The sequence below is a fragment of the Coturnix japonica genome, chromosome 4, assembly GCF_001577835.2.
Source record: "Coturnix japonica isolate 7356 chromosome 4, Coturnix japonica 2.1, whole genome shotgun sequence".
Lineage (NCBI taxonomy): Eukaryota > Metazoa > Chordata > Aves > Galliformes > Phasianidae > Coturnix > Coturnix japonica.
Genome location: NC_029519.1, coordinates 59,892,569 through 59,915,287, shown reverse-complemented (window position 1 = coordinate 59,915,287; position 22,719 = coordinate 59,892,569). Strand labels below are relative to the sequence as shown.

The following is a 22,719-nucleotide window of genomic DNA, read 5'->3' as shown; positions in this document are numbered from 1 at the left end:
TGTGGGAATTCCCCAGTGTTTTGGCTTATTTGCATGCAATTTATGTAATGCTCCTATGCCATGCACATCTCCAATCATTATCTAGGAACAGTTTCAACCAAGATCCCTTATTTTTTATTCCTTCTAAAGTCCTCTCCAGATTCTGCATCCCTATAATGTCACAGTCACTTGGCTCTGCTCCCACCTCCAGACATACAAATCATCTGTATTAATTAATACATCATTTTAATCTCTAAGGAATCTTTTTCAGTACAACTTGAGTTACACCTCACTTGTGCATAGAACTTCAACATGCATTCTTAAAAATGATATTTACTTTTAGACATCAATGCAAGAGGCCATCACAAAATAAATCCATGTTTGGAACAAAAAGTCACTACTTTGTAGTTGAAACAGAATGATTACCTCTGATATATCAAAATGAAAATCCAAGGTCTTGCCAGGTAGCTCCTTGGAAACATTATTAAAAATTTTCGTGAAGGAGATTTCAGGAGAACCTATGTCACCTCCATAAGATTTTGGAATATCACTAGGTACAACAAGGCTTGCTGATCGAGACACCACCAGTTTCAAGATATTGAGGGCTTCCTTCCAATATGGACTCTAAAAGGAAAATAAATCAATCACCAAACAATCACTTTGCATAATACAGCAATTTTTAATGTACAGTAGGATTTTTCTTTGACTCATTTCTAAGTTCCCAAAGCCAAAAGCTCTGATCTACAGGTGACTGCAAGGCATTAGCACTAGCAGCAGCTCTGGAACTTGAAATGCTGGTAAGGCAGCGGTGAAGCATCAGGTCATCCCACAGCCGTCAGAACAAGCCAGGCAGGCTTACTAGCTCCAGATCACAGCACACACTGGACTGTTCCATGCCCCTTTCTCCCAGTATTTACGCAGTTTGTTTATGTGTTTGTCTTTGTTTTTCTCTTTTCTTTTTTACCATTATCTGGAGTATCTGTCCTTTATGTCCCAGAAAACAAAATTCAGTTGCATTTAAAAGCAAAATAATTTCTACCTCCTGGCATCTTTGTTTGACGCCCAAGGGCAGAATAAGCTAAATTTAAAACAGACAAGCATATTGCATGCTTTGTATTTCTTCATGCATTAGAAAGATGGTTAAAAAAAATTTACAACATTTTTTATCTTGCATCAAACCAATGGAGCTCTTAAAAAAAACAAGGACGAAAGTATGTGAACATAAGAGGCTGAGTCTGAGCTAAGTGCTCTCTCTTTAAAAAGATGATTAAGGTGATGTGAATAATTCAGCAGTTCCATCTGCAGAGATTGCAGTGGATAACAGAAGAGGCACACACCAAAAGCAGCACTTCTGGAGGGTTAAGATTTACGCTCCTGGAAATGTGAGGATTCTGAATGAAACCTACATCTTCCAGTTCTTTGGAATTACTAGTAATTTATTATTTTTTTTAGTACCACTGTAAGTTTGTTAAAATACTTTTTATTTACTGCATTAAAACAAATATGCACCACTTGCAAGGCTCTAACTAGCACATGCTTCTTTGTATTCAGAGATGGTCTTCAACAACCTCGTTAATTTCAATGTATCATAAGCATTAAAAAAAAAAAAAATCTCAACTTGCACCATTCTGTAGTAATTCATATTTATTAAGATGCACTGTGATCACAGGAGACTAAAAAAGCTTGATTTGTAGCACCACAGTTAATCAAGAAATCTTATTTTATGGCCTCTTATTACCTAATTGTTTAATCCTATCCAAAAATGCATATGCTTCTCTGGAACATTCTTTCACTACTACCAGTATTTTGACAGCTAACATCTTCTAATTATGATTGCATTCCATGGTGGCGTGGTCTTGCACAGAAAGCTCAGATAAAGGTTAAGAGGGAAAGCAAGCAGATATCAGGCCATGAGGATCGTCATTATGCCAATCATTCCATTTTGCCTAATGCACTCGGACAGGAACACAATATCTAAAGTACATATCCATCAATAACAAAACATCCAGGGAACACTACCTTTCCTGGTTAATTATCATTAAACCACTTGACTGAGCTACATTTGGCAATAATGGAATTCAAGGAAGAGGGAAAAAAAAGGAGAAAAATAATGAGAATGCAGTGCACTGAAATGGCTTTGTGCTCCTGGCGTTTGTATAAAAATCTTTCAGCAAGATGTTACATTTTCTTCCCCAAAACAATTTTCAGTAAATTGTGCTCCAATTACAAAGGATCCAATTGCCTGGGGCAAAACACTGTTTTATGGACTTGCTTTAATAAAAAATCCCTGCTCTCAGATTCCTTAAGGTAAACATTAATGTGCCTCACTTCAACAGATGTATTAGTGTAAGTGATTTAAACACACACTTAGCAGTAAATCTTCTTTCTGAAAAGGAATACACTTAAATAAAACTTTGGGGCAGTACTTAACAGTAAATGTTTTCTTATTTAAAGCGTTATATTCTAATAGTCGAAGGATAATCTGCTATGGCTACGTATATAGAACTGTCCACATCTATGAACACAGAAGCACCTTCATCTAATTAATTTGACCCAAAAGATGTAACTCCAATTGGACAAATATATAAGCCCATAGCAAATTAAGTATGTAGAGCAATAAATAAACAAATAAATAAATATATAAATGAAATACTATGGAGTTTGACTTCAAGCAACTGTTTTTTATATTTAAAATATATCAGTCTAAAAGAAAATCAAGTGTAATTTCCAATTTTATAACAAGCAGAAAGGCTTCTCAGAGTACCTACCTGAACATATTTACCAATAACTTTAATGATTTCCAAATTAAACTGCTTCACTGGTGCTGCAGACAGGTCAATATGACTCAGGAGACTGTATATGATCTGTAGCAAGGATTGCTGCATACTGGATAACCCTTTCTCTAACAGCTAGGAAAGAGATTTTAAGAATCAATGCCTTTAATGGTAGCAAGAAATGAAAATGAACATCACAATGTAGACAAACTTTCATACTTATTTATTTTTCCCTACAATAAATCTTAGTGTGCCACTCCATTATTTTCTCAATCTTATTTTAGGTAATCAAGTATTACCTGTTCTAACTCATTTTTCCCCCGAATTTCACAATGTCTGTTAGCACAGATCTAAAGTACCTAATAAAAAAATACTTCTTACCAAATAAAAGTGTTCAAATGAAGTAAAAATCTCTAAGCTGCACCTGAAACAATTACATCCATGCCTGGTATACACAGTCTTATGAATGAAATAAATATATAGGAATTCATTTGTAAGAATATTTACGTATTCTTTCTTCATCAGTTTGAAGGAATATTCTTCAAGGGCAAGCTCTACAAGCTCTAAAAGCTTTTTACATCATGTACTTTTTTAAAGGTAACAACAGTTTGTCTGTATAAGTAGTTGGTAGAATCGTATTGGATTCTGTCCTTAGATTATCTTTGATGACACACTATGCATTACTTACAAATGAACTTTGAAGTAAGTTCTCAAGGACAACTTTAAATGTGTATTTGGCTAAAAAATATATTTTCAAATATGCATTACCTTTATTTTACTAAAATCAAGAATATTCATATTTTACTCATGTAGCATAGAGCATATCTAACTATTGTAAAAAGGGATCTGTGGTTATAATTTCAAGGCACACTCCAGTTGTTGCACTCCCAAGTGGCACTAGTCATCCCTTTTTCATATCCTAAAACATGCTATTTATATTTTCCATGGTAAAAGATGTTCTTTTCCACCTAATATTCACAGTTATATGAACAAGGAATAAGTGAAGAGTGAACGCAAAATACACCTTCATTAAAAATTTACCTCTGCGAGATAAGTTACAAGGTTAAAGGTGGCATCTGAGAAGGAGTCGTGTAAATATCGACACACAACGTTAATCCAGTTAGAACAGTCCCTGGAATAACTGTGTGTGCTGTATAAACTCATCATATGAGCCAGATTGGCAAGAGTTGGTGATTTCTCCTCTGCACAAACCTGAAAAGCCAAAAGTATATACAATTACATTACAGGTGACATCTGAACCTATGCATCCATAAGTCATTACACAATTTTTCTAGACTCCGTCCCCAATAACTGAAAACAAAGTAATCATGAAAGCAGTTATCAACAGTTTCTGCTGGATTTTTTTAAAAGATATTTCCTGTTTATTACTCTGTACAAGAAATAGAGTCTTTGCTTCCGATCCACAACTACGAAAGGTAAGACTCTCTTATCATCAGTAAGTTAAGAAGGAAGTGTGCCTAAGAATTGAGTTAGTTTAAATTTAATATTACAAAATTTAATAAATTTAAATGTAATATTACAACCAGCAAAATCAAACAAGAGGGGAAATGTTACCACTGCTAACATGTAAGTTCTTTCTTACATATAAAGTTTATAGAAAAAGCTAAATGTATTTTTTTCAGTGGCAAAAAAACCTCAGGAGCTTACTCAGACCAACAATATAAATGGGGACTGGATCACATTTATGAAATTAATAGTTAGTTATCTCTCTATAACTTGAAGAATCACGTAAATGAATTACATGAAGGAGTGGAAAAATATTGAACCAGTGCTGGCAATAAAAGTAAATCCCAGCAAGCATCATTTCACATACCTTTGCTATCCTGTCAGCAGTTTCCTTACAGAACTGAGTTGGATTATCAAAATGTTGGATCAGATGAGGAAGTAGGCACAAGATGTTTAGGGGAAATCCTAAACACATACACAAACACAGTTATATGAGTCCTAATGATTTTAGCATAATTTAATGTGGACTGCGTGTGTGTGTGTATCTCACTGGTATTTAAATACTCCTAGAGGAAGATATACTTACATTCTTACATATATATTATATATAGACATGTAACCGAGTTTGTATTCATGCATAATATATAGGTATGTGTGTCTTAGTAGGTAGACAGATGAAACTTAAATAATCACTGAATCTATTAAGCAAAGCTGTCAAGAAACTCAGTAGCCTAATTCAATATAGTAAAATTATTTATATAATGTGCACATGTTGGAGATAGTACTTAGCTTTTTAGTACAAGATCACAAAGAGTAATACATAAACTCTTCAGACTTGTTTGTCAGCAAGTTTGAAGTAATTTAAGAGTCAATACATAGAAGTTTTTGTGCAGTTTTTTTGGCACATAACAACAGTCAGTAATGTATTCCCACTTACTAGCACTGCACTATCAACAACTACAAATACCATTTGATTGAAAGGAGTTCTTTTCAAGGGAAAAGCACAACCACTGCTGATTTTGATTATACTTCACTTGATTAAAAAAAAATTACCACATTTTCATTACAAATATATTTACTAATGTTACCTGCTAGCTGAGAAGGATCCACCAAAGCATGCCTAGAAATTGTGATGAGTTTACTGAGGAGGTGAACTGTCATTTCTTGTGTGGATGCTGAAGTAAAGCCTTTAAGGAAAAGCTGCTGAAGGCCTGGAAAGTTATTCCATTTCAGTTTATTCTGCACCTTTTCTATCTTTTCCCGACTCTCCGATTTATCCAGAGGCAAGTGAATAAGAAGTTTGTTGAGCAGCTTGAGAGCCAAAAGGTATTCGTACTCGTAGTCTGATTCTAGCAATGAAGTTGCAATCCAAAATATGGTGGCCATCAGATTGACAGGATCAGTAGTTGGCTGCACATCATACATCCCTCCCTCTCTCAGGGAGGAAAGGCTTCTAGTCCTGGCCAAACTTCCACCGTGATTTATCCTTCCATCCATTATATCCAGTGTGTTGCTCCGTCGACGGTCACCTCTCCTCTCACTGATCAAATTCAGTCTCAAAGAATTACTTCTTGTATTGTTGTAGTATCCCAAACAATTGCCACTGTTAATGGGACTTGTGCTTAGATTTATCTGTCCAGTGCTTTTCCTATTAGCTGCATACTTGTTCCCCATTACAGAATCATGGTATGAGGTTCTAGAATAAAAATCATTATAACATGTTATTCAATGCAAAATGCAGCTATGCCCTTTAGAAAAAGGGGAAAAGGATGAGGGGAAATGGTTTTAAACTGGAAGAGGGTAGGTTTAGACTAGATATTAGGAAGACATTCTTTACTGTGAGGGTGGTGAGACACTGGAACAGGTTGCCCAGAGAGGTTGTGGATGCCCCCTCCCCAGAAGCATTCGAGGTCAGGCTGGATGAGGCTCTGAGCAACCTGGTCTAGTGTGAGGTCTCCCTGCCTGTAGCAGTGGGGTTGGACCTAGATGATCTTAAAGGTCCCTTCCAACCATTCTACGATTCTATGATTGGAACAGAAGTATTTATTGCAGTACAAGACTTTATATCTGTAAACTTCAAATTACTTCTTAAATATTATACAAATGGGGAAAACTAAGACCCCATGAAATTACAATATATCATCAAGTTCATTAGGACTTGATAAAAAAATCCTGAATGTACTCACAGTGCCCTTATTTTTGAGAAATTTCAGATTAAATGACAGTATTTTATAATTGAAGCCACATGGAAGTTTTTGAACCAAGAAGCTAATTTGGAAAGGTAGCAGATATCTACCTCAGCAAATCTAGGCTCGTACGAGTTTTGCTTGGGAAAGAATGATGAAAATGTCATAAAAGAGGGCGCAGTTTTGCTAGCAAGATATCACTACCCTGCAAAGATTATTTCATTATATAAGTAACAGAGATCTTAAATAATGCAAACGTATATAAACTTAGAATGTAGCTCGACTAGTGAAAGAACTTACTGAGATAGAGCAGAAAGCAGATCATAATGCTTCATGGTTTCAGCCAATGTATCAATAGCAGATTCTAAAGTCAGAAGCAGTTCTATGACAAAACCCTGGGGAAAGCCAAAGGTCATTATAAATTACACAAAACGCAGAAGGAAAATCACATCACAACTATTGAGTACCAACATTAAATCAGCATCAATAACTAAATTATTCCCGTGCTTCAGTTAGAACATGCCCTTGAAGAGAAATGTCAAGCTGACTACAATTTTAAGACGGGGGGGAAGGTAAAATGAAAAGCCTTTCCTCAAATTTCAAAATATAACTCTGATTTACATGATTCTTAAGTATGGTCTTATCCTTGGTTTCTTATGCTCCCATTTTGCAATACTGAAAGCTCAGATTGAATTCTGCAGACATGACACCAGGTTGGATGGTATTAATACTTCATCTAAGTTCTTAATAAAGAACACAAGATTCTTTTACATGGCTGATCTCGTGAATCTTTTACTATGAAGGATACAACATTTTTAAGAAACAGATGCATCAAACTCTCATAAAGTTGACACTGCACAGCATATCTCATTTCACTAGGTGAAAATTTAGAAAATATAATGACTAAAATTGCTTTGATATATGAAGTATCTTTAAAAACAGAAGTAACCAAATCCAAAATGCTTTAAAATTTGGCCATCACTAAAATAATAGAGATGGATGTTATTTTAAGGATATTCAGTTTTCTATAAAATTAGGGGGGAAAAAATAAAATACCTGAGCTTCTTCTCCTGCATCTCCAACAGTTTCTACTAATCTGGAGAGAACATCAGACAGTGTAGATGCAGTAAGAGGCTGCTTCAGAGCCCTGAAGATCTGAAAGGATCTCCCGGCATAGTGTCGAGAGGAACACGAAAGAGCAGTTTGCAAAGCAACTTCACTGAGGCAGTGTTCCAATTGAAATCCTCCTATATAAGAAAATAAATACTCAGATATCACAATGCTTCATTGAAAAATCCCACAAAAATACCCGATTTTAATAAACAGTAAAACTGTTGAATTTATTCTTAACTTCAAAATATTCTCGTCTCCTACATTCTTCCTCAAGGAAAACTCATTGGAAAAATCTTTCCAGATTGAGAGACTTGCTGATAATGAAACACTAATGATTTGAATGTCATGCCCACAACTAGTAAGATATTTATCTCTTTCCTAAAACATCATATTTAAATCCAATTCAACAGAAGCATGAACTGAAACGTGTGATGCACAAGAAAAATCAGCACTTTTTAGAAGCAGGAGGCCATCATAAAGTCATTTTATAGAGCATCTGCGAACTTGCTGGCGCTGAAAAAAAATCATGCTGTTTGCAGATTTGAACATTCTATCATATTTTGACTGTTTTCTAGCTTACCTGAGCTAGACTGTTTAAATATAGATACCACATGCTTTAAAAATACAGTTAACTGTTCAGCACTCTTTATATTGGGGTTCTTAGCCGAAACATCTTCATGATTCCAAAGTGGCCCTCTTTTCCTAAAAACATAAAAACAGAGCAAATGTGACAGAATGAAAACCATGGCCTTTGTCACTGGTATTAAATGTTATTTTTGCCTTAAGTAACTGCAAAATAATCTACTGCCTATCACATAAACAAAGCCACTCAGAATTACAGACACAAATCAAAGAACTTTGACAACAGCTTAATATCTCTACAACAACACACAGAAAAGTAGGAAAACAGTGAAAAGCAATGGATCAATTGTAACTGAACAATGTAAATCTAAAGAGATGCTCTCCATTAGGTGATATTTAGTTACCTAACAAAAAGCCAGTTACTGCTACCACTATTATATAACTGTTAAAACCACATTCTTTCATACCTTTTTCTTCCCAGCAATAAACCACACTATTCTAACTTCATGGCCATGAAAATCTTGTTTCTGTTGTTGGCAAGTTTCTCTTAACTTCTGATTAAGCAAGCTGGGTTTCAGACTTAGATGATTTTGAAAGCTTTATATACGCTATCATATAAACTAAACAAGTGCTGCTTTTTTTTTTCTACAGATGTTATTTGCCACTAATGTCTTCCCCCCCCCGCACATGTTCCCAGCTGTTTTCTGTAAGTCAATCCATAACCTTCCCACAAATCTTGCAGCTTTCTAATAATTTTCTGTATTTTTTCTCTAGGTTGGAAGAAACTATGAGGAAGGCAATGACAGTGAACCTATGCTGAACATGGTAAAAGACTTTTAAACACTCAGGACAAGAAAAGGGGCCAAATTCATTTAGATAATTGGAGATGTAGGGTTGTTCACACACTACACCACATAGAAACACTTCAGGGTCAGATTTGATTTTCATACTGATACAACATTTCTCTAAACAAAAATGGAAATGAATATCTTACCTTGAGGTAATGAATTCTATGAGAGTTTTTACTTTTTCATCCTGCTCTACTGAAATGTCAACCTCATTGAGGATGGTGGTGTGCATATGAGACATGGCAGCACTCGTATTTCCTAAACTGATGCTAGAAGAGGTAGAACTTGAACTAAGCCCTGAGTCAGTCATTGGGGAGGGCTGGTAATCAGGTATAAAATCATGAACACCTGCTGAAATAAAAATGAGACCATTATCAGTTCAACAGTTCAATACTAAATAAATAAAATGAAAAATGAGCCCTCTAAAAATTAGTAAATTAACAAATATAATGAGAATAATTTCATGGATGCAATAATTTCAAATGAAATCAAAGCCTGAGCATGACTGAACCCTTAATAAGGAACAGTTAGATTCTCCCTTTTGAATCACTGGACGCTGTTTGATTTTTGTATTGTTAATACAGTGAAACTACAGCTCAACAGCCTCTGAAGCACCTCATCATAGAGGAAGTTGAGACAAGTGATCCAAACTGCTTACAAATAACACGCAGATCTTTTCTTTTTTGATTAAAACTCAGTCCTACTGTAACTACCAGCACTTTAAGTCAGCAAACAAGAAGTTTTAACTAGTGAATCAGTTCCAAGTAGGGCCTTTCTAGCTGCACAGCTTCTGAAGTTAGCTTAATACAGTTCCTGTTCTCCATGAAAAGAACCACACAGCCATGAAAGAGAACTGTACCATCTCCTCGCATTATGCCTACATTGACAAGCTGCTAGGAGAAAGCAAACTGACAAAAGAAGACAGTCATGAATCTCTGACTGCAATAAACTTGAAACCCACAGACAAACACCTGTGAACAGGTTTATATAAAATAATTCCCTGAGTGTGCCCACTTTTTAATTCCCCGTAACTGTGAATTATCAGATGCAGAAAACAGATGCCTATTTTTGGTCACAAACAAAACCACTTCTGATTTCAGAATGGAACCAGCAGATTTTATAGCAATGTGCTGCCACCTACTGAATTCATATGAAATACTCTTTTCTTTAGAAAATACATTAGGCTTACACCTATTATTTTCACAGTTACACAAAAAAACCCATATTATTTATTGCATAATGATATTGTGATGCTTAAGTAGACCTCACAAGAATACTGTGCTAGGTTATTAAACAAGCACAAAAGACTGAAGTCAACAGTTCAAAGTTCTTATGCCCAAGAAAGAGATGCTTTTTCCTGTTTAGTTTTGTTTTTTGTTTTTTAATTATTTTATAAACAACTTAAAAACTGTGCTGTTACAGACCCAAAGCATAGAATTTCCTCTGTTTTTTTTTTAATTATTAATTAATTGCTCAACTGAGCTCACTACTCTGACAACGGGGCACAAAGTGTGAATGTGAACATTACTCATTCGGTCTTAAAATACTTTTTAGCCAGCTAAGCGGAGCTGAAATAAAATGTACTTTGCTAACAAGGGCTCTGAAAAATAGTAAAGTAAAAGAGATAAAGCCTAGAATTAAACTTCTGCCATTTTAAGAAGTCCAAAAGCATACCTGTAAAAGTATAATCTAAGTGTGTAGTTTGCTTGACAGTAAGCATCCTGGATTCATTGAACTCTCTGTTTCTGAGTAGGACAGAAGCAACAGATTGGACATTACTGCCGGATCCCATCACTATCAGCAGATGCAAAAGCAGTCGTTTACAATGCTCATAAACTTCAGGGTGACAGTGGTCAAAACCTAACACAGATTAAAAAAAACAAAAACAAAACCAAAACCAAAAAAAGTTGTATTAAATGCAGAGAACAAGAGAACACATTTGATTATTACAAAAATAGCACATCTTCCAATTGTTATACTTTATCAGATTGACACATAGGGAAATAATTAACTGCACACATGATTCCTGCTAGATACAGAAGCTATTTCTCCCATACATAGATGTTTTTTTCAGTGTTCAAATATAAAAACAAAGCACACAGTTTAACAAACACGAATATATCCTCATTTCTTACACAGCAGTCAGAAATTAATATGCTCTCTGTATGAAAATTACAGAAAGGAAACAGAAGGAAAAAATAAGCAGAATTTCACTTTGTCTTCTACAAGAAGGCAAAGGGAAAGGTGAAACAACAAATTGCTTTTGAACAATAGCAATCCTTAATTATATCCATTGTTACAAAGTTGAAAGGTATTTAGGTGAAATCTTTTTCAAAAGGCAAAGGAATGCCATTTTTGTTATATGAAAGTAAGTTTTCAAACAAGCCACCACAAGTATATGAATAGTGCAGATTTTTAGCAATACAGCGGTCCATTCCATGTTTTGTGTTAAAGCTGTGTTTGTAAACATTAACCTATTAATGAAATTTAAATACAATAGCAAACACTAATTTAAATGGAGAAAAGAACAGTTATGTACTTAGGTACAGTTTGTAAGAAACCAGAAATATTTCTAGAATGTTGGTACCTATAAAAATGGCATGAAGCAAAAGATGCAAGTAACCTCCCCACTCCACCTTCACACTGTGGTCGACTATCAAGTCAGTCAAAAGGATCACTGCTATGTTGCATCTAAAAGCAAAAATAAATCTGTTAGCAGAACATAACATATAACCTTTATATTGAGCTGCAAAGAACTTAAAATGCTTCTGAACAGTATTCTCTGAAGTCTAGCTATAAACACCCACAAACACGCATTAAGGGAAAATACGTATGCTCACGATGAATACAGACAAACTTCAGTTCCTCAAAACAAAAGGCTTGAAAATCTTAAACTGCCAGATACATAAAACCATGAAAATAACTGTAGTATCTTTATGCATTATCTTTAAATTTACTATGCTTAAATTCCTATATTTGTACAACACAAATTGAAAAGCAATGAGTTGCAATCAGCAAGCATTTAACAATCTTCAAAACAGTTACTTACCTGTGCAGAGACATGCCCGGAGAGGTTGTTTCAGGCAAGTAATCCACTAAGGGTGACCAGCAACCTCCAGTGGGTGGAAATGGGAGAGGCTCTCCTTGATTGTGCTCCATCACCTTCAGCCGCCAGTTTGAATACAGCGGCATGGAATCACCTAACACAACATATGAGAAAAAAAAAACACCATAAAAATGAAAACAAACACCCTCAGTATGTGTAGTTTCGTATTACATCGAAATTGTCCATTTCTGTTTTACAATCTTGTAAATATTTTTGAGTTCTTGACAAACTGAGGCCTATACACAGCAGTTGAAAACAGGCAATAACAATCTGGGATAGTTTGGTACAAGAGCAGACACAATTAATAAGCCTCTGTATAAAAAATATTTCTGAAAGTAGATGGGAGTTTCAGAAAAGATTTTGACTTTTACCCTTAACATCTGCACCTCTGACACCTCAAAAAAAAGCCAAAAAAAAACCAGAATACAGATCAGAATAGATTAAATAAAGCAAGCTTGACAATTAATTATAGATACACTGCAAGATCTCTCTTCTCTGCAATACTTTGCTATGATAAGGGTTCTTAGAAAGTTTTGTATGCTCTTTTTTTAAAAAAAAGGCACTGCTGCTGTTTAAAAGAATAATCACTTCCAATTGTCTTTTTTTTAAAAAAAATATTTTAATTTATTTTCTATCATCTTTCTTCTCACACATTTAATTTTCCACCTGCTAATCTCTCTTCTATTTCTTCAGCCTAATCTACTATTTTTCATGCTGATAGGGGCAAAGAAATGGAAGGAAACTGCTTCACTTATGATGATATTCACAAGTCATTCTGGATTACAAGGTAATGAAAGAAGGCATGTTAATCTCCCTTACACACAGTGCTGTATTCAAATATGTGCAAGATCTCAACAGCAGAACAAAGACTGGAGAATGTAAAAATAATAACAATAAATGTATATTGCATTATATTATTTAAATACATAGATATCTTTCAAAAAATAAGTTGATGAAAAAACCTCTTTATTTATCACTATTTCCTCATGTTCCAAAAGCTTCAGCAAAAGCATTAAGTTTTAAAAATTTTATTTTCTACACAGAGAAATATTTATAAACTAAAATATTACTTTTCTCCTCTTCATATGATCCTCCAGAGCTGCTGCTGTAGCGAGATTCTAGTCTGTGGTGCTGACGGTTTAAGTTACTGTTCAACCCGCTGTAGATGTCTAGATGTGCATAACTGCAGGAACAAATAAGACATTAGTAATTGGCATTCTGTTGTAAAAACTGATCCGTATTTCAATAAAACTGTTATGCAAAAATGTTTCATCCGACAAGGACAATTATACAATATGATTTAAACATCTCAGCCGTGTAAGACCTGCAGCAATGCCACATAAGAGTATTTGAGGAGAGAATCCAGTACAACTCGATTTGATAAATCACTTCCATCAACATTTAAAATATTAACACGTGTTGGCATTATACGTTCTTCTCACTAATGATGAAATGATTCTTTAATCTTCATTAATCTGCTAAACTAGAAGGAAGTCAGAGAAGCTGAAGTGCCCAAAGCATAATTTCCAAGCTCTTTTGAAGCAGCTTCTATAACTCCATCTTTTCAAGCCCAAGATACACACCGTATATCGTATCAAAAAGCACTTTCTCTAAGGAGGTTTTAGACAATGCTACAACAGATGCCAAAACTTTCACAGACTTTCAAAACTGTCATCATTACTTTAAAAGCTTCTTCAGCTCAAGCCTGAAAAGCAGTCAAGTACTGGTCTGTGCCTGGGTAGGACAAATTCTGAATGACACCTCAGATTTCATAATCTTCTATAATTTGCTTTAATTGAAGTATGAGGCTCTGTCAACGTCTCTGTCAATATATTTACCAATTTAATTATATTGATATAATTATCCTGGAGAAGAAAATTGTTCAAATGGGAAATTACATTGCTATAATTAGAGAAATACAATTACTTTTGTATTTGCTGCAGAAGTATTTCTAAGGCTTGGAAACAAGTCATCACAAAATAAGCTACATTACAGCTACATTACTCTACAGTAACGGCCTGTGCAGCATAGACATATCAAAGCCATTGAGATGCAAGTAATTATAAAAGCCACCAGGAATTATTGTAATTTAACTATCTCTGAGGAGATACTTACTTCTCTTCAATGCTGTCTTTTATATGTTTACTGTCAGGGTTGCCATCTGTGGGAGCTACCATTGTATTGCTACTAGAAGTGGTACCTGTTAATCATGGACAAAGACATTGGAAACTGAATAAAAAAAAGCAAAGCAGACTTAAGCTACATACAGTGACCCTTATTTTCTCGTCCATGCCAGGACTCCTAAACAGACACACGCTATAGCAACAAGCACAAATACAAACCAAGCAGCAGTGATTACTTTCATGTAGGAGAAAGAAAAATTATTGCATAGACTAATAGATTCTGAACTGCTTCAGTAATCTCACTAACTGGAAAATAAAAAAAGCAAATAATTCCAGGAATCTCTAAGTCTTCAGAGTAAATGAAGCAGAAAGGCTTGTTTTTGAAGCAGGACCCAGATATCTCTTTCTTTCTTTCCTTTATTCTATTCATCTATAAAATGCAGTTGGACTTTGGTATGCAGTTAATTCAAAATACAAACAGATTAGGGATTAAAACCTAGCAGTGTTCAGTGAAGCGTATATCAATCTCTTTTTAAGAGAAACTATCAAGCATCACACTCACTTGATCATAATTGTGAAAAATCATGCACCTCCTTCTCCCTACTTTGTTACTGTCAATAAACACTACAGTATAAGTGCTCCATACTATTTTTAATATGTTTGAAATACTTTCATGAACAAGTACCAATGCAAGCACCTTGTTATCCAGATAATCCCCAGATGATAGGCCCAGGCTGCTTCAGAGCACTGACAGCTCTGCATCTGAAAAGCTAAATCCTTGCATAGATACTCCCGTCCAAGTCTTATGTGGCTCTCTTTGAAAGATGCTTCGCCAAAAACATGATTTAAAGTTGTATTTAAAGACATAAACTGTCCCAGCTGTTTAGCTGGACAGATATAAAAGTGATATATTGAGGGTAAACAGATGTGCAAGATCTGAATGCAGACAAAATATGCAAACATATATATCAATACAATCCTGTTCCTTGCGAGTCTTTCAGATACTCTTTAATAAGAACTCTGGATAATCTAAAACCTGCCCATCTTTCAAAACAGAAATTCTATCATACTATAACTAGAAGAAACAGAACACTGTACTCCTACTAAATATTTACAGATGAACTCCAATATTTTAAGTATTTAATAGAAACATATTTTTCATTGTCAGCAATAATAGTTTAAGCTCAATAAATTCTCACCTGAAGTGACAGAAGGGATTTTATAGCTGGAAGTAATGCGGTAATATGGCGGATTATCCATATGGGTGACTCCTGAACTGACAGGATCTGTAAGCTGAAGTTCGCTCACCAGCTCTTCCAGTAGTTGCATTGTTTTGTCTCTACCCAAATAAACAATAACTTTCTTTACCTGCCATCAAATAGAAAAGTATATATACATAAAATAGTAATACACATAAATACAATTCTTACCTTAGTTATTTGTAAAAAATAAATGAAAGATTTGATCGTCTCAACTCAATAGAACTACTACCTGCCTGTAGTGCCATTGAGGATACCTGCAATTTATTCTAGTTCTAAAAGCAAAAAAAATCACTTCCCACAGACAGAAACACCAGCAAGCATCAGAAACATCACAAAAATGTATCTTAGTTCAATGAACATTGTTGAAGAAACAAAATAGCTTTTTCTAACACAGGTTTTAGCAACATCTGAAATTATGATTTGGACAGTAACACTAAGAAATTAGTAAAATGCTAAGCAATTTAGGAGGTTTGACTCATGGACTTATTTTATCTCTTGGTTCAAACTATATTGGAAAGTTTTAGGGCTTCACTGCTACATTTTCTGATTTGCAATAAAAACAACTGCCACCCAATGAACTTAACATGACCTTTTTAAGAACACAATATTATAAGTCCTATATATTCACAGACAAGCATACATAAATATAAAAATATATACTTAATCACAGATACCTTTCTTTCTTTGTTTACTTCATATCTACTTTTTTGGACTGTTAGCAAAACCTATTATAATTCTCTGAAGAAAGTATTAGTTATAGAGCCATCTTATTTCTTCCTAAAGAACAGAAATTATCTGTGGGTGCTGATTTGCATATTATGATGGAAAGGAATTGATCAGTGCATATATGGAATGAAATCAATCTAAAATCGGCAATCGATCTCCAATGTTCTTTTTTTTTTTAATGACAAAGGAACAAAAATGCAAAACCAGATGTTCACTAAATCTTATCCTTTTAAAAAATCTTACTTACTAAATAATATCTATGGTCCATCTAGGACACTGAATTTTGACAGCTCACAACTGATAGATGGCTTTGTTTCAGATTCACTGATTAAATTGCAGTAAGTTACTGCTACTTTCATAACCAGAAGACCACCAGCATCAGAGAAATTATTTTCTCAGAATCTTTTATTTCATTTTACAAATCCTTGGATTATTCGTCTTCAATAGCAGGCTTCTTTAATTTCAAAAGTTCTACAGGCTTTCAGCATACCATATACTTATTACACTGAGAAACATTCTTTGCCTCTTGAACTTGTCATTGAAATAGCAAAAGGTTTCCTTTGCCAGGGACAGCTAGTGTCCATTTAATCCTATAAGCCTATTTCTAGAATTAGTACACTAATCGCAGAAAGGCTGAAGTTGGCAGGGACCTCTGGAGGTCCTGCTGCTGCTCAAGGAGAGTCACTCAGAGCAGGCTTCCCAGGAGCACAGTCCAGACAGCTTATAGCAATCTCCAATAGAGAGAATAGATAGAATCTCCCCTCTGTGGGCAACCTGTGCCAATGCTTAGTCTTTACCTGCAGAGCACTGCATCAACTCCCTGATGATGAAAGGGAACCTCCTGCTTTTCAGTTTGTGCCCTCTCCCTCACCCTGGCACTGGGCATGACCCTTCGGTCTGGCTCTTTGCTTTGAGTATGTAAACCTCTTTGCTTCAGGTTTACATACATTTTGTATTTAATTTATTCACCGTATACATTGGTCATGAAACAGGGGGTGATACGATTATGCAGCTAGATTTGGGTATCAGAAATACTACGTCATATTTTTTGCTTGGTGATCTTTACTGCTAGAGACTCAGTTAATTTCTAAAACACCAGTAACACTAAGGAGACTCATACAGTATACTTACATAAGGCAAAAGGCTGGGTTCGCTGTTCACTCCACAGATGCTGATCAGGAAGTGCAAAATTATTTTCAGATTCTTTGGCCAGCTGTCTGCCAACGTAGTCCAGACATTTTCAATCTCAGACCAAGCCACTTCATCACCATACTGGAAAACAAAGTCAATATCTCTCTTGAAAACTCCAGCAAAATTTTTGTTTCAAGACTGACCAAAAAAAAAAAAATCATCCATTTTTGGGTATATTTGCAACTCCATTTTCATTCAATACCAATTAGTTTTTACCTTTGCAGTCATATACATAAGGTTGTTCAGGACCATGGCTGTAGCTTGCGGTGATCCCCAGCCTTCTCCTCGTAGCCAGCGCCTACTGTTTACCATTATTTCTCTGTCCTTCAAAGAATCTTCTTCATCTTCATCTTGCCGCCGAATGGTTGGCAAAGGCTTCAAATCTACCAGCTCAATATTGTTCATCCACGGCAGCAGATAATGCAGCATTACCTGTCTCCCAGCTGGGTGAGCTGTTTGGATCCTCTGACTTACTTCTGTGATTCAAAGATATATATATAATTCAAAGATGTACATAAATGGTGTGTCATTAATCAGAATTGTTTTGCTAATAACAATCCCTACTATGAATCCAGTACATCACACTAATATAAAAAAACCACTGACACTGACATAATTCTTTTGTTTAACTAACCAATGCTACTTCATAACCATCATCATTATTCTTCAATTGACTCTTCTGTCAAACAGCACAGCTGAAGAAACTGAACTGCTGTATGCAATCACACACACATAGATTTGTATGCACGAACAAGAAAGCGTGTACTAGGTTCTGATAGCTTTGTTAACTGCTGAAAGATTCATGCTTGTTTCATTTACCAATTTTTGCGAAATACAAGCTAGTTTTATTTGATTTAGTAGCCTTTCATTGAAAATGGAAAACAAAATCCAATCTCTATATGCCAGCTTCAATTCTATGGAGAGGAAAACACAAGTAATACCTTCCTGGACACAAATGAGTCCTGATGAAATAAGTACGCATTGCATGTTGCACAATTAAAAACATGGTAAAACCAGTCTGATAAGCAGGGTTTCAGCACTGCTCATTTCTTACATAAACATTAAGGACAAAGCAATTCAAGTCCCCCAGGGAAAAAAATACACTATAATATATGATATTGTGTTTGATAAGTATTAAAAATTACTAACTAGAGAAAAATTCCTCTAATTGAGGAGACAGCTGAATACCTAAAGCATGTAAAAATATGTTAAAAAAAGCACTTTAACTTCTCTTAAATTTGTCCTTGCATTTTTTTCTTAATTTATGCAAGAGATTATTATTCTGCAACTATTTAAGATGTCACAGAATATTATTTTTCAGCAATCTACTGTAAACAAAAATACTAGAAAGATTAACAGAAGAGGAATTCTGAAAATCAATTATTTTATTAATACATGGTTTCTCTTTAGTATATTAGAAAGTCAGAAAAATATATTTAATTCATTCAGTTTCTTCTTTAATACATTATAAATAAGAATAAACAAAAATTCTAACTCAGTAAGCTCAATTTTCTCCACTTACTTTGAAGACATCATCAAACATTCCTTATTTTAGTGAATTATGAACTATACAGTAAAAGATTTCAGACCTGGTGACCCTTATATTGATTTATTTTAAACCATACCTGAGAAAATGGCAAGCGTTAGCTCAGGGTAAGTCCTTGCCAGTTCTTCTGACAATTGATAGTATGACACAGAATAGAGATGTGGTAAAGGAGAAGGCTGACCCAAAACTCCATCCGTCCTCTGAACTTCCAGTTTGTGAGCGTAACGGAACATCTTTGGTTCCAAGATCTACAACAGCAATGTTCAGAATTTGAAGCTCTGTACAGAGTTATATTAGAAGTCTTTATTAAAAAAATCACTATTGAAATCTATGCATTTACTCTCATTTAATGCTTCGTATCTTTCAGATCTCCATACATCTTCTGTGTCCACAAACACTGTGGCAATTACACAGAATAGCTGACACTCATCCCATTTGATGCATTTCCAATGATAAATTCTTGAGTTAACTTATATAACTTATCCAACATATATTTTTCCATAACAAATTGCAAAATACTATTGAATACTCTTATTTCCAAACAATATTAATTTCTGCTCGAAACAAAAATAGAAGAAACACAATCTTTGATGTGCCAAAATGCAGAGAGAGGCTAAAGCAGTTCAGCACATCCAAAATTAATTTTGTCTGGTCTTAAGCAGCAGTGTTCACTTGATAAGAAAGATGGGACTGAAAGGGAGAATGCTGAGTTCTGACACATCAACAACAGCATGACTTCAGAAAGGATTTTAATGCTTCATTTAGCTGACAAGGACCCTGGGAAAAACCTCTAAGATGACTTTTGGTGTGAGCTATGAGCAGTACATACAGTTAAATATGCACATATATATATATATACATACATATATATATATGTATTAGTGCTGCCTGTATTACCCCTAAATGTCCTTGGAAAGGAATTAGCAGAAGTAAATGACTAACAACATTTCTGCTAACACCTCTCCGTGTTGATGGATAAGGGAAATGTTTGGCACCAATGCAAAAATCAAGATGCTGACAGCTACATCAGTAAAGAGAGCAATGGAACAGAAGCAACACAATTCTCTCTGAGATAGTTTTGCAAGAATTGATCTATACAACACTTTATTGTACTGTTGAATCAGAAAAATCTTCTTTTAGCCTATTTATCTTAGAAAGCACATGTTATGAAAATGTAGGTCTTTAGGGCTCACTTCTTGAAAACAGACTCATGTTGCTGACATCTACTTAGGCCAAGTAAGGGATACAGGCTAACTATGTATAAAAACAGAGAAGAAAAACATACATCCAATTTTCTTAGAGAAAGAACAGCTAAATAATAACAAAAATATCTTTGTGGGTTTTGCTGCTGTTATTTGCAATGAATAGAGATTGCTCTAATTTTTAAAATAAAAACAATTGAATCAAAATTAGCTTACAAACCTGTAATAGTTGCATAGCAACTTCATAGATAGCCCTAGTAGAATCAGCTGCTTTAAACAGTATCAGATTTAGAAGGGTCACTGTATCACACTGGTAATCCCTAGGGAAAAATTGCAAGCATAAAATAAATAACATTAATTTATTATTTTTTTTAAATTTGAATTTATTAAGTAAAAGCTAATTCATAAGGGATATGATATGGAATAACCTAACATTCTGGAAAGCTTCTCTAGTAACACATACACACAGACAGGAGTGTTCTCTATTCTTTAAGGGAGGAAAAAATGTTCTAAATGAAATGACATTTGGAAAATGATAGTTCTGAAAAATTCTGTAGTACCTGTTTTGGAACACACTGGCTATGGCTTTAAAGCAGCCAGCTGCTACTCTCTTGGAACCTGTATAGCACCGGTCTACGGCCCAGTACATGAGGTTACTCTGGTCAGGGTTGAGTTCCAAGAGCAGCGTAACTGCCTCGCAGCCCAGCTGGTGAACCTGCATTCAGAAATGAACCAATTAAAAATAAAATAAAATAAAATAAAAAAATAAAAAAGGGCCAACTTATAAAAATGGCATAAAAGAGGAAAATAGATATTTAATCCAAAACATCTGTAATACACAAAAATTATTCCAGCTAAAAATAATGAGTCCACAGTTAAAAATAACAACAGCGAATCTATTGAACTGTTTAATGCCCAACTTGTACACACAGTAAAAGATTACTGAAGTAATCAACTAGATAAGTAAAGAAAGTAGACTAGTAAACAAGTAGGTAGCTCTAACATTCCTTTTTCTCAGTTCCAAGCCCATATTGTGCTATTTACTCTTTTCTGAACACAGGTCTGAAGGCATCAGATACAGAAAAGCACTTAAATATAGACAGGTAATCCACTGTGGGGTGCAAGGGACTGATCCATCTGGAGACTTGCATAATCCCCTGAATCTAGCCACTGGAGCAATAATTTTATGCTATCACAGAATTAGTGCAATGGAGGCCCTATCTTTTAGATGTAAAGCTTGCCTTAAACTTGGTCTTCAGAATTCCATAGGTCCCCATCAATGGACTCTGGAGTCTCATAGACATTACATTAAAAATCTTGTCTCCTTTATGTTTCTGAAGCTTGTGCTTATTACCACAACTTTATCTAGTTGATTAGTTTAGAAATTACAAGAAATCTGTTTCAGTCCTTTCCTCTTTAGTTCTGCTATGTCTGTACTCAGAATGCGCCCCATGACTGGCTTCCTCAACTTGGTGATAGTGAGTGTTAAGGAGAAGGCAAAAATATGCACTCCCAAAAGCTTTAGGCATAAGCCACTCTAAAGCCCTTGAGTCAATGTGACCACAACAATTCATGAATGCCTATGTTGAAAGTACTGACAGTTGCAAACCAAAATTTACATTGCCTGCATTACCTTCTTATCCTGTGAATCCAGAATATTGTCCAGCCATTTGTATAAATAGCCATCAGATGAGAGCCCAACATTATCTGCCACGGGACCACAGCACAGTACAGCAGACATAGCCTTTAGAAAGTAAAACAGTACATATTTTAATAACTCAGATACAACAGATGTGTTTTTATCAAGCCCATTAAAATCCCAGAAAACTGTAGTCTTTTCTGACAGATGAGAAAGACTACAGCTAGCAAGAACTGAATTACATCTTGATAAAGAAATACTTCAATCAAATCATGTTATTCTGAAATAATAACAATTCTGAAGTTAAAAGTGAAAAGCTGACTTATGCAAGAGTTCATATGACATTTTTTATTATTAACAAACTTTAAGTGAAAGTCTTTCTCGTTAAGCAGCTGAGAAATCACGGGAAGTCAACATTTACCAGTAATTTTAAGTAATTTTTATTCTACGTGCAATGATTTAAGTATGCAAAAAAAAAAACAATTGTCAAAAATGAGCAAGTAGGTAGAACAGAGAAATAAAGTCATAAATGACGAGGATATGAAAACCATCCCCCACAAAGCTGAGATGTTAAATGTACATTAGCAAAATCAACATGGGCATTTATTGTCAAAGTTCAAAAAGTATTAAAATACCTTTAATGCACAGTATTGGTGTCTGTTTATTTGCATGTTCCTGTCACTGTATCTATCCAGGGGAGTAAACATGATACTAAAAGGACCTGCCCAATGACTGAACAACATAAATAGACTGTGGCGGAGACTTTGCTGTGGAAAGACACTTCTTCTCTGGTGGACTGTAAGAAAAGCAAATGAAGTTAGAAACACTTTTTGTACCATTTTTTAAAATTATATACATACAAGAGAATTAGAGTCAGAGAATCAAAGGGAAACAATAAAGACACAATTTCAAAATCATAATAGCTGGATGTAGTTTTACTGTTATCCTGCTAAACATCACAGAGGTATTTATTAA

General features: G+C 34.8%; 1 protein-coding gene and 1 long non-coding RNA gene across 13 annotated transcripts in view; one reads left to right on the top strand and one right to left on the bottom strand.

Annotated features, from left to right (window-relative positions):
• FRYL (FRY like transcription coactivator) overlaps nt 1-22,719 on the bottom strand; it is a 140,098-nt gene that overhangs the window by 24,473 nt on the left and 92,906 nt on the right. For 9 of the 12 annotated variants that reach the window (XM_032444335.1, XM_032444329.1, XM_032444331.1 and 6 more), the window contains 22 exons: nt 22,380-22,540; nt 21,739-21,849; nt 20,666-20,820; nt 20,326-20,425; nt 18,983-19,151; nt 17,574-17,833; nt 17,298-17,438; nt 15,378-15,546; nt 14,171-14,255; nt 13,126-13,238; nt 11,999-12,149; nt 11,537-11,640; nt 10,624-10,809; nt 9,096-9,300; nt 8,100-8,221; nt 7,463-7,653; nt 6,707-6,801; nt 5,309-5,916; nt 4,588-4,685; nt 3,795-3,965; nt 2,748-2,888; nt 406-603 (listed from right to left, as the gene is read on the bottom strand). In XM_032444335.1, the coding sequence (XP_032300226.1) occupies nt 406-603; nt 2,748-2,888; nt 3,795-3,965; nt 4,588-4,685; nt 5,309-5,916; nt 6,707-6,801; nt 7,463-7,653; nt 8,100-8,221; nt 9,096-9,300; nt 10,624-10,809; nt 11,537-11,640; nt 11,999-12,149; nt 13,126-13,238; nt 14,171-14,255; nt 15,378-15,546; nt 17,298-17,438; nt 17,574-17,833; nt 18,983-19,151; nt 20,326-20,425; nt 20,666-20,820; nt 21,739-21,849; nt 22,380-22,540 (3,734 nt within the window). The remainder of the gene's footprint in view (nt 1-405; nt 604-2,747; nt 2,889-3,794; nt 3,966-4,587; nt 4,686-5,308; nt 5,917-6,706; nt 6,802-7,462; nt 7,654-8,099; nt 8,222-9,095; nt 9,301-10,623; nt 10,810-11,536; nt 11,641-11,998; nt 12,150-13,125; nt 13,239-14,170; nt 14,256-15,377; nt 15,547-17,297; nt 17,439-17,573; nt 17,834-18,982; nt 19,152-20,325; nt 20,426-20,665; nt 20,821-21,738; nt 21,850-22,379; nt 22,541-22,719) is intronic. The other 3 variants (XM_032444330.1, XM_032444336.1, XM_015862163.2) reach the window with 1 other exon arrangement.
• The window catches only part of LOC107313702, a 31,048-nt gene that overhangs the window by 1,477 nt on the left and 6,852 nt on the right, over nt 1-22,719 (top strand). The window contains exons 3-4 of the long non-coding RNA XR_001555138.1: nt 8,876-8,926; nt 12,777-12,842. This is a non-coding gene — a long non-coding RNA (uncharacterized LOC107313702). The remainder of the gene's footprint in view (nt 1-8,875; nt 8,927-12,776; nt 12,843-22,719) is intronic.